The following is a 12,942-nucleotide window of genomic DNA, read 5'->3' as shown; positions in this document are numbered from 1 at the left end:
GATGACTGTGGCTTTGTAATAGTGCCTGAAGTCCGGGAGAGTTATGCCTCCTGCTTGGTGTTTGTTCCTCAGGACTGCTTCGGCAATTCTGGGTCTTTTGTGGTTCCATCCAAGTTTTTGTATGGTTTGTCCTAGTTCTGTGAAAAATGTCATGGGTAATTTGATAGGGATTGCACTGAATCTGTAGATTGCTGTAGGTAGTGTGGCCATTTTTATAATATTAATTCTTCCAACCCAGGAGCATGGAATATCTCTCCGTTTCTTTGAATCCTCTCTAGTTTTCTTGTTTAATGTTTTATAGTTCTGCGCATATAAGTCTTTCGCCTCCTTGGTCAGGTTTATTCCCAGGTATTTGATTTTTTTGGGGTGCAATTTTAAAAGGTATTGTATTTTTTAATTCCTTTTCTAATATATCATTGTTAGTATGCAGAAATGCGACTGATTTCTGAATGTTAATCTTATACATCCTGCTACTTTGCTGAATTTGTTGACCAGTTCAGTTCATGTTTGTGTGGAGTCCTTGGGGTTTTCATATTATCTGCATACAGTGCCAATTTTGCCTCTTCTCTTCCAATCTGGATACCGTTTCTTTCTTTTGTTTGCCTGACTGCCATGGCTAGGACTTCCAATACTATATTGAATAAAAGTTGTGAGAGTGGGTATTCTTGTCTTGTTCCAGATTTTAGTAGGAAGGCTTTCAGCTTTTCTCTATTGAGTGTTATATTTGCTGTAGGTTTGTCGTAAATGGCTTTGATTATGGTAAGGTATGTTCCCTCTATACCTACTTTGGTAAGGGTTTTTATCATGAATGGATGTTGGACTTTTTCAAATGCTTTTTCTGCATCTATTGAGATGATCATGTGGTTTTTGACTTTTCTTTTGTTAATATGGTGTATGATGTTGATTGATTTGCATATGTTGAACCATCCTCGTGAACCTGGGATGAATCCCACTTGGCGTGGTGTGTGATCTTTTTTATATATTGTTGAATTCAGGTGGCAAAATTTTGCGTCTATATTCATCAAAGATATTGGCCTATGGTTTTCTTTTTTGGTGGTATCTTTGTCTGGCTTTGAAATTAGGGTGAAAGCCACATTTCTATTGAAGAGGCTGCATGGTCCCTCGGCCCACACAGCAGTTCTCTCACTAGTTCTCCTTTTAATTAACAGACTTGCAAGTGATCACAATGGCCTGTGGGACACGCCAAACGCCAAACAGATGACTGACCGGCAGGGAACAGTGTGCTCAGCACAGATACCTTAATGCAAAAGCCATGTGGGCTGCAAAGCAGGGCTGGAGGGCCGCTGCTGGGCAGAGGGTGGGGTCTGTTTCCAGTTAGAGAGGACCCAGTGCCCAGGGAGGAGCATTCATGAAGGGGAGAGCCGGGCTTCTCGGGTACTGCCACCTGCTTGCAGGACTCTGACCTGCCCCATCAGGCGGGAGGACGGTCTGGAGATGGCAGGGATGGTGAAGAGCCAGAGGCCGCCTGCTGCCCGCAGCCCACCAGCAGGTACCGTGCCCCCCCCACGGTGGGGTGGGAACAGGGTGCCCTGCGTCCACTGCACTGTCACCTGGCCCAGTTTATGGACAAAACCCATCTCCTGGGGCGGCGGGAGGGGCTCGGGTGGCTCATTAGAACCTGGCCGGAGGGCAGCTTGGACCTGCAAAGGACAGCTGTCTAATTGGATTTGCTTGTGTGTCCTGTCCTAGCTTTTACAATGGACTTGGGCTCCCGGCCTTTCTAATTAGATTGTTAAGCATAATAGCTGAACGGCACAGCAGTAAAGAATTTGCCCTTCCTTTGTGAGCGCAAAATAGGGCTCAGAAAAGATTCAGGATTTTTCCAGCCCATTTCCCCCATCGTTGTAGCTGATGGTAATGAGACCAAGTTTATTTCTTTTTTAAAGCTCCCACGGGAGCACAGGCCAGGTTGAAGTTCAAGCGAGATGTCAAAACACACATATGCAGTACAGTAGCGACTTCTGGCTCCCTCCAGCCCCGGGCTTCCCCTAATTGGTGCCTTGTGGGCAGCGGCGGCAGAGAGGCCAAGGAGGAGATGGGACTGGAAATGGAACTGCCTGTCACCCCGCAAGGTGGTCCCCAGACCGGGTTGACAAAAAGCAGCAGAACAGGGTGGGAAAACAGTCGCTGGCTGGGGTTCTGCATCCACCCCCGCGCCTCCTGGGAACCAGCAGGGCCTGGAGGGAAATTGGGCAGCCAAGGGAAGGAAGCAGGGGCGCCCTATGGAGCCCCGAGCCCCAGCTCCACGCCCAGCCCCGCGGTCCTGACGCCCTGTGGCTGCGAGACCATGTCTGTCCACTGCCCAAGGGGCGTCTCCATGTGAGAGCTGTGGCCTCCAGGGTTCTGCTCTGTGCTGGCCCCCTGACCACTGGGCATCTCAGTGCCACATTCATCACTAGGGACCATTCATCATGGCTGAGGGTCTTTCGGGTTTGAGGGAGGACCGATCTGCACTTAAGTTTTCATTACTGTTTCATTACTGTGTTACTGTACACACACCCCGGTGTGGGCGCACTCCCTGGGGTGGGGGGCAGGCGTTTGAAGTGTCCCCACGTTGCTGCCATTGCTTTAAGCCACCTTCATAGTCGTCACCCCAGACGTGCGGCATCAGGGCCTCAGGCTCACTGAGGGCCGGCCTTCCATGACCCTCTCATCAAGGGGTTTCCTCTCAACCGAGGTGGCCACGTCTGTGATGAGTCCCCGTCCCAGGGGCACAGTGTCTGCAGCGAGAGAGCAGCTTCTTAAGCGCTCGGGACAGCCAGGGTGGCCCCAGGCACCAAAGCACAGATCATTTTTTTGCTATTCTCGTTCTGTTTTGAGCATCATCCCAGAGAGGAGACTGCGTGATTTTCCAGGAATATCGATATTAAGAGCAAGCAGCGTGTTACTCAAAGGCACTTCCTATTTTCAAAAAAGTGGGATAAATGGATGGAGGCACGACAACCCCATTGCCCGCAGCCCAAGGCCCGTTGCTCTGTGCCCTCCGCTGGCTGGTTGGAAGCCTCCACCTCTGAATGGGGTCTTGGGCGGTCTCTGCCGAGATGCAGCAGGGACTCTGGGACTCTGCTCTCTTTAGGGCTTTTGCTCAGGGACAGGGTTTCAACTTTCTCGGCATGAGGTCCCCAGGCTGCCACACTCCCCACTCCCAGCAGGCTGCAGACTCGCTGTCCACGGGCACATCCGTCAGGACTGTGCATCCGTGTCTTAATCCCAAGTTCCCTGCGCCTTCTCACTGCAAATGTCCACTTGCCACTCCTAGTTTACCTGCTGCAGCCCCAGGACACCAAAGGCTGGACCTGCTTCTGCGCACATACCCTGTTCTTCTGTCTGCCATGTCTTCAACAATGTCACCTTCAGGCTTTGTGTGACGGCATCCTTACAACTCCTCCTTGCAGTGACTCCCAAAAGCGCTTCCTCCGCTTCCTCTGCCAGCCTTACCGCATCCTCAAAGCTTGTTTCGTAGAAGGCCTGCTTGGAGTTTGTTTCTGACCCTCTCCCTCTCCCTCTCCGACGTCTGTGGGGAAGTGAAAGAAGGGGTTCACCAGGATGCAGACAGACTCACTTCCCCAGAGACAGGTGACACCGGAAGTGCAGTCTTCTAAAGCCATAAGACTAACCCTGTGGAAACTGCTTCAAGGAGGTAGAGTGCCTTCCTTACAGCTTACAAATTTCTGAAAATTGAACCATAAAACCAGCACAGGCCCTGACCCCTACTCTTAACCTTTGAATAAAAGAACCATGTGCTTGAAACTAAGGCATTTGTGCAAAAGTGCTAGGGTGTGGGCGAGGCAAACCCAAATACTGGCTTTGTTTTGAAACGAGAGCCCCGTCCTGGTTCTGATGTGCTGGGTGTTTCTCATTCCAGCCTGCACTCTGCGCACATGGGTGAATTAAGTCGGCATTTGTAGCAAGTTTAAAAAGGTCTTGAAACCGAGACGTGGATTATGTCAAGGACTCTACAGTTACTGGAGGCCGTTTTGATCACAGAGGTCTTGGAACATGATCAATTCGACACATGTGTCCGTAATGCTATGAATATGTGAGCATTCCGTGTTCCTGTGATAACACAAAGGGGGCAGAAAGAAGCTGCTCCAGAGGCTTCATACAATGTTTTATTTAGTTTAGAACAGGTGTTGCAAAAAGGGTCTCAAATATTACTAGAAAGGCTCTCTCATACGCACATTCTTAGCAATCCTTGACTCTCCTTCTAAAAGCTTATTGACAGCTGATTTGCTCCTTGAATTTCTAAGAAAATAACTTTGCATTTATATGTGAATGCATGATTCTTGATTTTCAAGTATCAGTATCAGATAATGTGGTTCAGTGTGACAAGTGGGAGTTGAAACACAGGACTTACCAAGGAGGGAAAAAATGCACATAAATCCTTCCTTAGCTTTCCCCCCTTTCTTTGTCTATTTCTGGAATGAGTTCCAGGAAAATACTCCTGAAATTAAAATGCCCAGGGTACTGTTGGTCTCTTATGATTCAAAGTTGTATTTCTCTGTATCTCAGTTCATTTCATTTCAAAAGTAAGTTTCTAAAAAAGCATTAGTGGGCACAGTATCGAAAGAGAACAAAGTTGGAGAGCTGACACGACCCAACCTCAAGACTTCCCCTAAAGCGACAGTCATCAAGACGGTGTGGCGTTGGTGAAAGAAGCTCAAGTGATCAATGGAGCAGAGTGGAGAGCCCAGAAATAGACCCGTGTACATACAGGCAACTGATCTCTGACAAAGGAGCAAAGACAACACAATGGAGCAAAGACGGTCTTTTCAACAAACATGCTGAACAACTGGTTGTCCACGTGCAAAAAAGTGCATCTAGACACAGCCTTCCGTCTTTACAAAAATGAACTCAAAAAGGATCACAGACCTAGATGCAAAATGAAAATTATAAACCTCCCAAAAGATAAGAGAAAACCTAGATGATCTATAAAAGACACAGGTGAGAAGCCGGCTTTCATTAAAACTAAGAATTTCTGCTCCGTGAAAGACAGTGTCAACAAAACGGGAAGACAGCCATAGACTGGGAGAAAAATCTTTGCAAAAAGGACTATTATCCAAAATATACAAAAAACTCTGAAAAAGAAAACAAGCCAATTAACACATGGGCCAAACAACTTAACAGACACCTCATCAAAGACGAGATGCAGACGTGCAACGAGCACATGAAGAGAGGCTCCACCTCCGCCGTCGTCAGGGAAAGGCACGTCACAATGACCGTGAGACACCACCGCACCCGTTGGGGGGCCAGAATCCGGATCACCGAGACGCAGACGCCGGTGAGGATGCAGGGTGAGAGGAGCCCTCCTTCACTGCTGGTGGGAACGAAGCGGGGCCCAGCCCCCTGGAAGACAGTCTGGCAGTTTCCAGTGCAACTCACAGGAGTCTCATCTTGGACCCAGGCATCAACCCCCTGGTATTGCCCCAAAGGAGGTGAAAACTTCCATCTACACAAAACCCTGTGTGAACATTTACAGGAACTTCATTCCTAAACTGCCAAAACGTGGAAGCAGCCAAGATGTCCTCCAGGAGGTGATGGATAAATAAATTGTGGTCCACCCAGATGACGGAATATCATTCAGCGCTAAAAAGAATCGAGCTATCAGGTCATAGAAAAGCACATAGGAGCTTGAATGCCACTGCTAAGTGAGAGAACCCCCGGCTCCAGAGTGTGGCTCCCACACTGTGACATTACAGAAAAACTATGGAGGCAGGAAAAGCCCAGGGTCTCCAGCAGGTAGCAGGGAGGGAGAGGTGACCAGGCAGAGCTCAGAGGATTCGTGGGCCACAAGACGACTCCATGTGACGCGGGGGGTGCCTGTCAGTGCATGTTTGTCCAAACCACAGGACGCTCAGCACTGGGAGGGGAGCACAGCGCAGACCACGCACTGCAGGGACGAGGACGCGTCCAGGGAGCTCCTCCGTTGTCACAGACGCCCCATCCGGTGGGGTCGTTGATGGTGGGGAGGCTGGGGGGCAGGGGCATATGGGAAACCTCTGCACCTCCCTTCAGTTTCACCATGAACCTAAAATTGCTCTAAAAAAGAAAATGTTTGAGAAAAATCGGCAGCTAGCTAAAATCCCAAGAATCGGTCTTTAAGAAAATTTAAGCAGCTATAGCATCGAGACTCCGGCCTGACCACTGGAAACGTCCTCAGACTGTGTGAGCTGCTTGAGTCACTCATTCACGCTTAGGAGGGTGCCGCGAAGGAGGGAAAATAGGACCTGTTTCCCCTTAAGGCAAAGGCTCTTATTACCTGGAACAGGGCGGCAGCGGCAAGTCAGAGAAGGCCTACTATGTGCAGGTGAACGCAGAGACCCTGCATGTCCAGGCTTTCGAAGAGAATCCTGTCTGGACAGGTGGCCAAGCCCGCCCGCCCTCCTGTCCCCATGGGCCCAGTCTCCCCTTGGCGGTGTGGACGCCCCCGGATGCCGATCCAGCAGCAGGACGGCCCCTGGGTCACTCACCGGAAGACAGGGCTGCTGGCAGAAGTACGTCGCCACATGGAGCAGCCGGCACGTCACAGCTGGGCTCCTACCTGTAAAACGTCCCTCCGACTCAGGACAACACCAAGAAATTCAGGACGTGCAGGTCAGACGCAGCCTGGAGAACCACCTGTGGCTTCTGGGCAGCCTAGGAAAGGATGCTGTCCTTTTCCAAAATACGGTTGTCCCTGCTGTGCATGGGTTCAGCCCCCGACCCGGGAGCTTCCACCTGCCATGGGTGCGGCCTAAGAGAAGGCAGACAAAAACATGAGCCCAAGCTTAAAACACTGGAATTCATGATTTACATCTTCTGTCCTAACAGTGAGATGGGCAGGTCTCTGAGAACACAGGACTCCAAGGGGTTCAGAGGCAGCGTGTTTCCTCCCGCCGCACCCCCGGGGCGCCCACCGCGGAGCACAGGAAGCCAACGTCTTTTCACCTTCTCGGCCGGTGGCGTTCGGAGCACACAGTCTAAGCCAGGCCTCCGGAGAAAAGTCATGCTGGATCTTTATTCGAGGTATGTGGTTAAACATGTTTTCATGTTGTCAAAGATTAAATAATTAGGAGAACATGGTCAAGATCAAAAGGCAGCCCCATGTCACAAGCAATTACGAGGCCGCTCCGCTAGGGCCGTGACAAGCAGGGATTCCCGCTGGTAGGATACCCGGTTAGCCCGCCACGTGGGCTCAAGATGTCGCTGCTCTGGGCCCTTCGGACTTGGTGTTGCAGTCTCACTAGGACAGCTGCCGTCCGATAAACAGGGAGACGACAGAGGCAGCACGGCTGCTGAGCTGAGTACCAAGCAAGGGGCAGAGGCGCGAACAGAGGGAGGCGCTGGCTTGTAGGGGGAAGTCCTCTCCACAAATCCCAATGGGACAGCCTGACACCGGGGAAAGCAGACCTCAGTCGGATGGGCATGTGTGGGTCAAATCGTTTTCAGCGTCTCTGTACGTTCTCATCAAGAAAGACATCCAGAAGTTCCGTCGTGGTGCAGCGGAAATGAATCCGACGAGGAACCGTGAACTTGTGGGTTCGATCCCTGGCCTCACTCAGTGGGTTAAGGAGCCGGCGTTGCCGTGAGCTGTGGTGTAGGTCACAGACACGGCTCAGATCTGATGTGGCTGTGGCTGTGGCGGAGGCCGGCAGCTGTAGCTCCAGTTGGACCCCTAGCCTGGGAACCTCCAGATGCCGTGGGTGTGGCCCTAGAAAAAGGAAGGAAAACATCAGTTATTCCAACGCATTTGCACAGGAACAGCTGCATCATCAGATCATGGTGCACAGGTACCGTCTCAGTGGTCCTACCCTGTTCCCTAATTTGTGGGCTGGAATGTCAGAGAATGAACTAGAAAAATCTTACTTGAGAATTCCTAATTAACATTCTATCAAGGCCAAATGATATGGGAACGCTCAAATTAAAGTTCTAAAAAACGGCCTGATACCCCAGCGGTATCAGTCCAGACAAGCCCCTGGCGCCTCCCGCGTACACTCTCCCTGTGAGGGGGGCCCTGGGCTCACACTTCTCCCCCCTGCGGGAGTGGGGAGCCGGCCGGGGCTGAGCCCAGGGCAGGGGCCAGGCCAGGAGCAGGCACAGGCACGGTGAGCCCCCGCTCAGATGTTGGCCTTGTGCCGCTGCTCACACAAATCTCCATCGGAGGCAGTGCCCACTGGTGGTTGAGGGCACTCCCTGGAGGAAGCTGCTCTGGCCCCAGGCCTGACTGTGGGTCTCCCCTGCCACCAAGGGCTCTCGGCTGTCCTCTGCTGTTTGCACAACCCGGCAAGGCCCGGGCGTCCTTCGGGCCTCTGCCTGGCAGGCAGAGAGTGCGGTCGTCTGCCTGCGTCTCCGACAGCCCTGTGTCCCGGGCGCGGGCACCACCGCTCCCTAGGGCAGCCTCCCGGCCCAGGCGCCCCCGGGCGGCCGCCCCTGCACGGACCCCGTCAGTCCCGGCCCCAGCCGCTCTGTGCCCGAGACAGCGGCGGGGTCCCCAGCGCCAGGCCTGCGCCTGGCGGACGCCCAGCTTCGGGCCTCGGTTGGGCCTCGTTCTCCTGGGCCCGGCGGGGCAGCCCGAGCCGCCGTTGCGACACGCTCGCTCAACCCGGCGTCCCCCGAGGGCCCCGCCGTGCCCAGGCCTGGCTCCGCAAAGGCGCCAGAAGCCCGCAGCCCGTCCCGCCGCTTCCCGCAGCCGCGGCCTCCCAGCACCGCGGTCCCCGCTTCACCTCCGCGCGACGACGCCCCGTGAGCCCGGAGGCGAGCGGGGCCCCGGGTGGCCACGGACTCCCTGCGCGGGGACCGCCCTGGGGCCGCGGCGATGCCGCCGCCGCGAGGCGCGACCTGCGCGTCCAGCCGGAGCCGGGTCCGGGCCGGGGACAGCCGGGCGGCAGCGCAGGGCCGGGACTGGGCGGAGGCGCCCCCGGCAGGCGGCCGGCAGGGCTGCGCCTGAGGACGCCCAGGACGCCGCGGGGCACCCGGAGCCCCTCGGGGCGCGCTGCTCCCGGCCGAGCAGCCGGCGCCTTGTTCCCGTGTTGTCCGACCGCAGCCCGGTCCGCTCTGCTCCCCGCGGGGTGGACGAGTGCTGGGCGCTGACCCCCCCCACACGCAGTCCCGGCGGCGGCGGCCTCGGGGCAGCAGCCGGGGGTCTCCCGGTGACGCTCCGCGGGGACACGGCCCCGCCGGGCGGGAGCGCGGGCCCTGCCTCAGCCGCGCCTCTCACCCCTCAGCGCGTTCCTCACGCACACGTCGCACACGCGCACCTCACACCGCAGTCACACCCTCACACACCTCGTCACACACGGGTCACACAGGCGCACCTCACACCGCAGGCACAGTCACACCCTCACACACATTCCTCACACACACGTCGCACACGCGCACCTCACACCGCAGGCACAGTCACACCCTCACACACACCTCACACACACGTCGCACACGCGCACCTCACACCGCAGACACAGTCACACCCTCACACACACCTCACACACACGTCGCACACGCGCACCTCACACCGCAGACACAGTCACACCCTCACACACCTCGTCACACACGCGCACCTCACACCGCAGACACAGTCACACCCTCACATTCCTCACAGGTCACACACGTGCACCTCACACCGCAGACACAGTCACACCCTCACACACATTCCTCACAGGTCACACACGCGCACCTCACACCGCAGACACAGTCACACCCTCACAAACACCTCATCACACTTCATGCGCACACTGCTCAAACCACACACCCCCACCGCATACACACCTCACTGCACATCCTCACACAGAGTTCACACACACGCACCTCACACCGCAGTCACACCCTCACACACACCTCATCACACTTCATGCACACACTCCTCAAACCTCACACACACACCCACCTCAGACACACCTCACCGCATTCCTCACACACTCCTCACACCTGACACACACCCCTCACCACACATCTCACCGGTCACACACACACACACACGGCACCTCACCCCCCACACGACTCACCCCTCACATTTGCACACACCCCATACCACATTCACACATCCCTCCACACACAGCCCACACACACCTCACACTCACATACACATCTCACACCTCACACTTCAAACCCCCACACGCACCTCAAACATACCCTCCCACATGCCTTGCACCACACACACATACCTGACACACTCACGTGCCCTTCACACACGTGCACACATCTCACACACACACCTCACACGACTGCCGTCTGCAGCAGGAACAGGAAGGACTCGGGGGAGCTGTCTTCCCAGGAATCCAAAATCTCAAACCTGGGTTGGGCCTGGGGAGGCGGGTCTCCACCCGCAGGATCGGGGGACTCGCAGTGGCTCTGCAGGAGGCGCAGGACCGGCAGCTGCCTCCCCAGGTGCGTCTGGCGGAGCCGCTTTCTTGCTGTCCCGCGAGGCCCCATTCAGCCCCAGGGGCCTGTCCGACACCCAGGGACTCCCTGAGGAAGCCCGCAGCCCAGAGACCCACTCGGCTCCGGAAACGCTTAGACGCACAGCCTGCTCGGGGCGAAAAGGACGAGCGGTGAGAGGCCGGCAGCCAGGGAGGTTCTCTTTCACGCGCGGAAGCCCACCGACCCCCTGGCAGCTTCTGGGGGCTGCTGGGGCCCCCGCCTTCAACTGGGCTTCTGACGTTCATCCCAACAATGGAAACAGTGCCTTTCCATGATTAAAATCTCCCGCCCTCTAACATTAGTGCCAGGAAAGTAGAACAGCCGTCACCGTGGGGGCCCCACATCCCAGGACTTACCGCGGAGTCACGGAGGCCCCAGGGCCACAGCGCCAAAGCTATTTCCTCACTGGTTCTTAGCCTGTGACTTGGGGCCACTGAACGGGCATCAGATCTCAGTGGCCCTCCGTCTCCGCTGGGCAACCCAGCCCGCTGGGGGAGGACGGAACAGTTAGCAGAGAGGCGCTGTGACACGTGGCCTGTCCTCGGCAAAGGGCAGCGGATCAACACGTGTGTGTTTAGGGATCTAGGAATTCAGGACTCTGGGCTTTGTTTTCTCACATTACTTTTTAAAAATAGCCAACACAGAAATCAGGCTCCCGTCTTCTCCCTCGCACACCGTTCGTGCTTAAGACCAGCAGCCCGAGAGCCTCACCGAGCGCCGCACGGGCCGCTGGGGCGCCTGTTTCAGGCTGACGGCTCAGGCTTGTAAGTGAGCAGCAGGACAGCCGCCCTACCTCCTGCTGGCGTGTGCGTCTCCTGAGTGCGCTGTGCTTTGCTTGGAAAGCACTACGCCGTTCTTTTGTGTATCTTCTCCGGCTGAAAAGGAAAGAGAGAAAAGAGGGCTCGGGAGAGGCGGCCGTGTGGGACGGGGGGACAACGGGACACTCGAAGCAGGCCGCCCCGCGCTGCACCCAGAAAGCCCACGTGCCATGGGCTCAGAGCCGGCAGCAGCTGTTCTCAGGGGCGCAACCTCAGCCCCGCGTATCGGAGCCGGGGAGACGTGCCCTGGAGTCCCGGCCACTCGTGAGATGCTCTGCCTTCACCTTGTCACGCGCCCTCTCGGACCCTCTGATCTTCCTCCAGAAAAGTGTTCCATCACGAGCAGCGGCTGCAGCCCGGGACCCCGACTTCCTCAGCCGGGTCTGTGCGGCCCGTGTGTTCCAGCCCCTCCAGACCCGCTCGCTCGCTGCACACGCATCCTCCACCCCGGCCCCCAGCCGGGCCTCCACCAGGAGCAGCGGCCTCCGGGGACAGAGACGCCGCCGTGAGCTGAGACGGACAGTCCTCAGTCTCCCAAGTGACGAGACACCACCAACAGCTGTGGGGCCTGAGAGGAAGCTCACACACCACCCTCACCTGGCGGAGCGCTCAGGCTGCTGAGGGGTCCGGGACGGGAGGGGACAGGGGAGGACAGGTGACAGCACGGCAGGCACAGGGGGCCGCCCCTGGCCCTTTGCTTCCCTGCGAAGCCCCGCCTTCTCCCCAAGACCAGTCACGCCGCCGCTGAGGAGCCTCCCGGGATTCTCCCAGCCCAGCCACTCCGTCCACCTGAGCCCCTCCGGCCAAGCTCCCCGAGCACCTACTACGCGCCGAGCACCGTGTGGCACCGGGGCAGAGGGCTGAGTGGAACAAAGCCCTCGCCTGGTCCAACATGTCGGTTGTGTTGTCACTCAAGGGCGGCGAGCCCATCCGATCCGGAGATGACAGCGGCAGGAAAACAGACGTCCCTCGCCGTCCCCAAGAGAGGAGGGCAGGCCAAGCAGCGCCACACGGGGAAGCACCAGGTCACCGGGAGGCAGGACGCGAGGGGGACATGGCCAAGACTTCACTGCGGAGGGTGAGCAGGCCTGGGCCAGGGCAGGGGTTCTGGGGTGTAGGGGCTGTCCCGGCCCAGATGGGGTGACCAGGAATGGGGAACGGACCCCATGGAGCGCGGCGGGGCTTGGTTAGTCCGTGTGTGAAACGAGCGTCCACCACCTCTAGGAAACGAGCAGCCTGGGCAGGGCCGCCCTCGGGGTCAGCGAGGCCCCCATGTCCACGCGGCAGGATGGATGCATGGGCTTCACCCACATGCTGCGGGCGCACCGCCTCGTGCGGGGGAGGACAAGGGAGACGCGGCGCAGAGCTGAGCACCCCGCCAGGACTCCGGGCTCAGGGGCTCCGCGGCAGAGCAAAGGTCGGGCTGAGCGCTGAGGGCAGAACAGCAGGCGGTCAGGGACCGGGGTGGGCGCTCAGGTACAGGAAAGTCACGCACCTTGCAGGACACCCAGCAGCGCAAGATGCTAAAAGGCAGCGAGCTGAAATCCTGAAGGCTGGGTTGGCACTTCAGGAGGTGCAGGCGCGGCCGGGCCGGCATCGCAGGTGGTGAGGAATGGAGTTGAGACCTGAAAATGAGGCTGAGAAACTTCAAGGGGCGCACAGTCCGGGGTGGGGGCGGCGGTGGAGGGAGAGGGTGCAGAGGCCGTGTGAA

The 12,942-nt window shown here is 56.8% G+C and overlaps 1 protein-coding gene and 1 long non-coding RNA gene across 15 annotated transcripts in view; one reads left to right on the top strand and one right to left on the bottom strand.

The window, feature by feature from the left end:
- LOC110255791 (uncharacterized) overlaps window positions 1-12,942 on the bottom strand; it is a 266,124-nt gene that overhangs the window by 4,409 nt on the left and 248,773 nt on the right. For 2 of the 9 annotated variants that reach the window (XR_014818936.1, XR_014818938.1), the window contains 2 exons: window positions 6,492-6,754; window positions 4,121-6,060 (listed from right to left, as the gene is read on the bottom strand). Coding sequence is in view for 3 of the 9 variants with exons in the window: in XM_084981235.1 (XP_084837361.1) it covers window positions 6,713-6,754; window positions 10,770-10,901; window positions 11,207-11,288 (256 nt within the window). In the remaining 6 variants the exon portion in view is untranslated. Of the gene's footprint in view, window positions 1-872; window positions 3,536-4,120; window positions 6,755-6,948; window positions 7,712-10,769; window positions 10,902-11,124; window positions 11,289-11,515; window positions 11,715-12,051; window positions 12,301-12,726; window positions 12,857-12,942 lie in introns of those variants that run through there. The other 7 variants (XR_014818934.1, XM_084981235.1, XR_014818933.1 and 4 more) reach the window with 7 other exon arrangements.
- The window catches only part of LOC102168089 (uncharacterized), an 88,729-nt gene that overhangs the window by 70,556 nt on the left and 5,231 nt on the right, over window positions 1-12,942 (top strand). For 2 of the 6 annotated variants that reach the window (XR_014818947.1, XR_014818941.1), the window contains exon 4: window positions 6,832-7,026. The exons of 3 other annotated variants lie outside the window; for them this stretch is intronic. This is a non-coding gene — a long non-coding RNA (uncharacterized LOC102168089). Of the gene's footprint in view, window positions 1-6,831; window positions 7,027-11,048; window positions 12,310-12,942 lie in introns of all 6 variants that reach the window. One more of the 6 variants, XR_014818942.1, reaches the window with a different exon arrangement.

This window comes from Sus scrofa, chromosome 11 (genome assembly GCF_054392235.1).
Source record: "Sus scrofa isolate SSC_HxYL_T2T_F1_AM1 chromosome 11, Sscrofa_HxYL_maternal_Yorkshire_Landrace_v2.0, whole genome shotgun sequence".
Taxonomy (NCBI): Eukaryota; Metazoa; Chordata; class Mammalia; order Artiodactyla; family Suidae; genus Sus; species Sus scrofa.
This window is presented reverse-complemented; position numbering and strand designations above follow the sequence as displayed.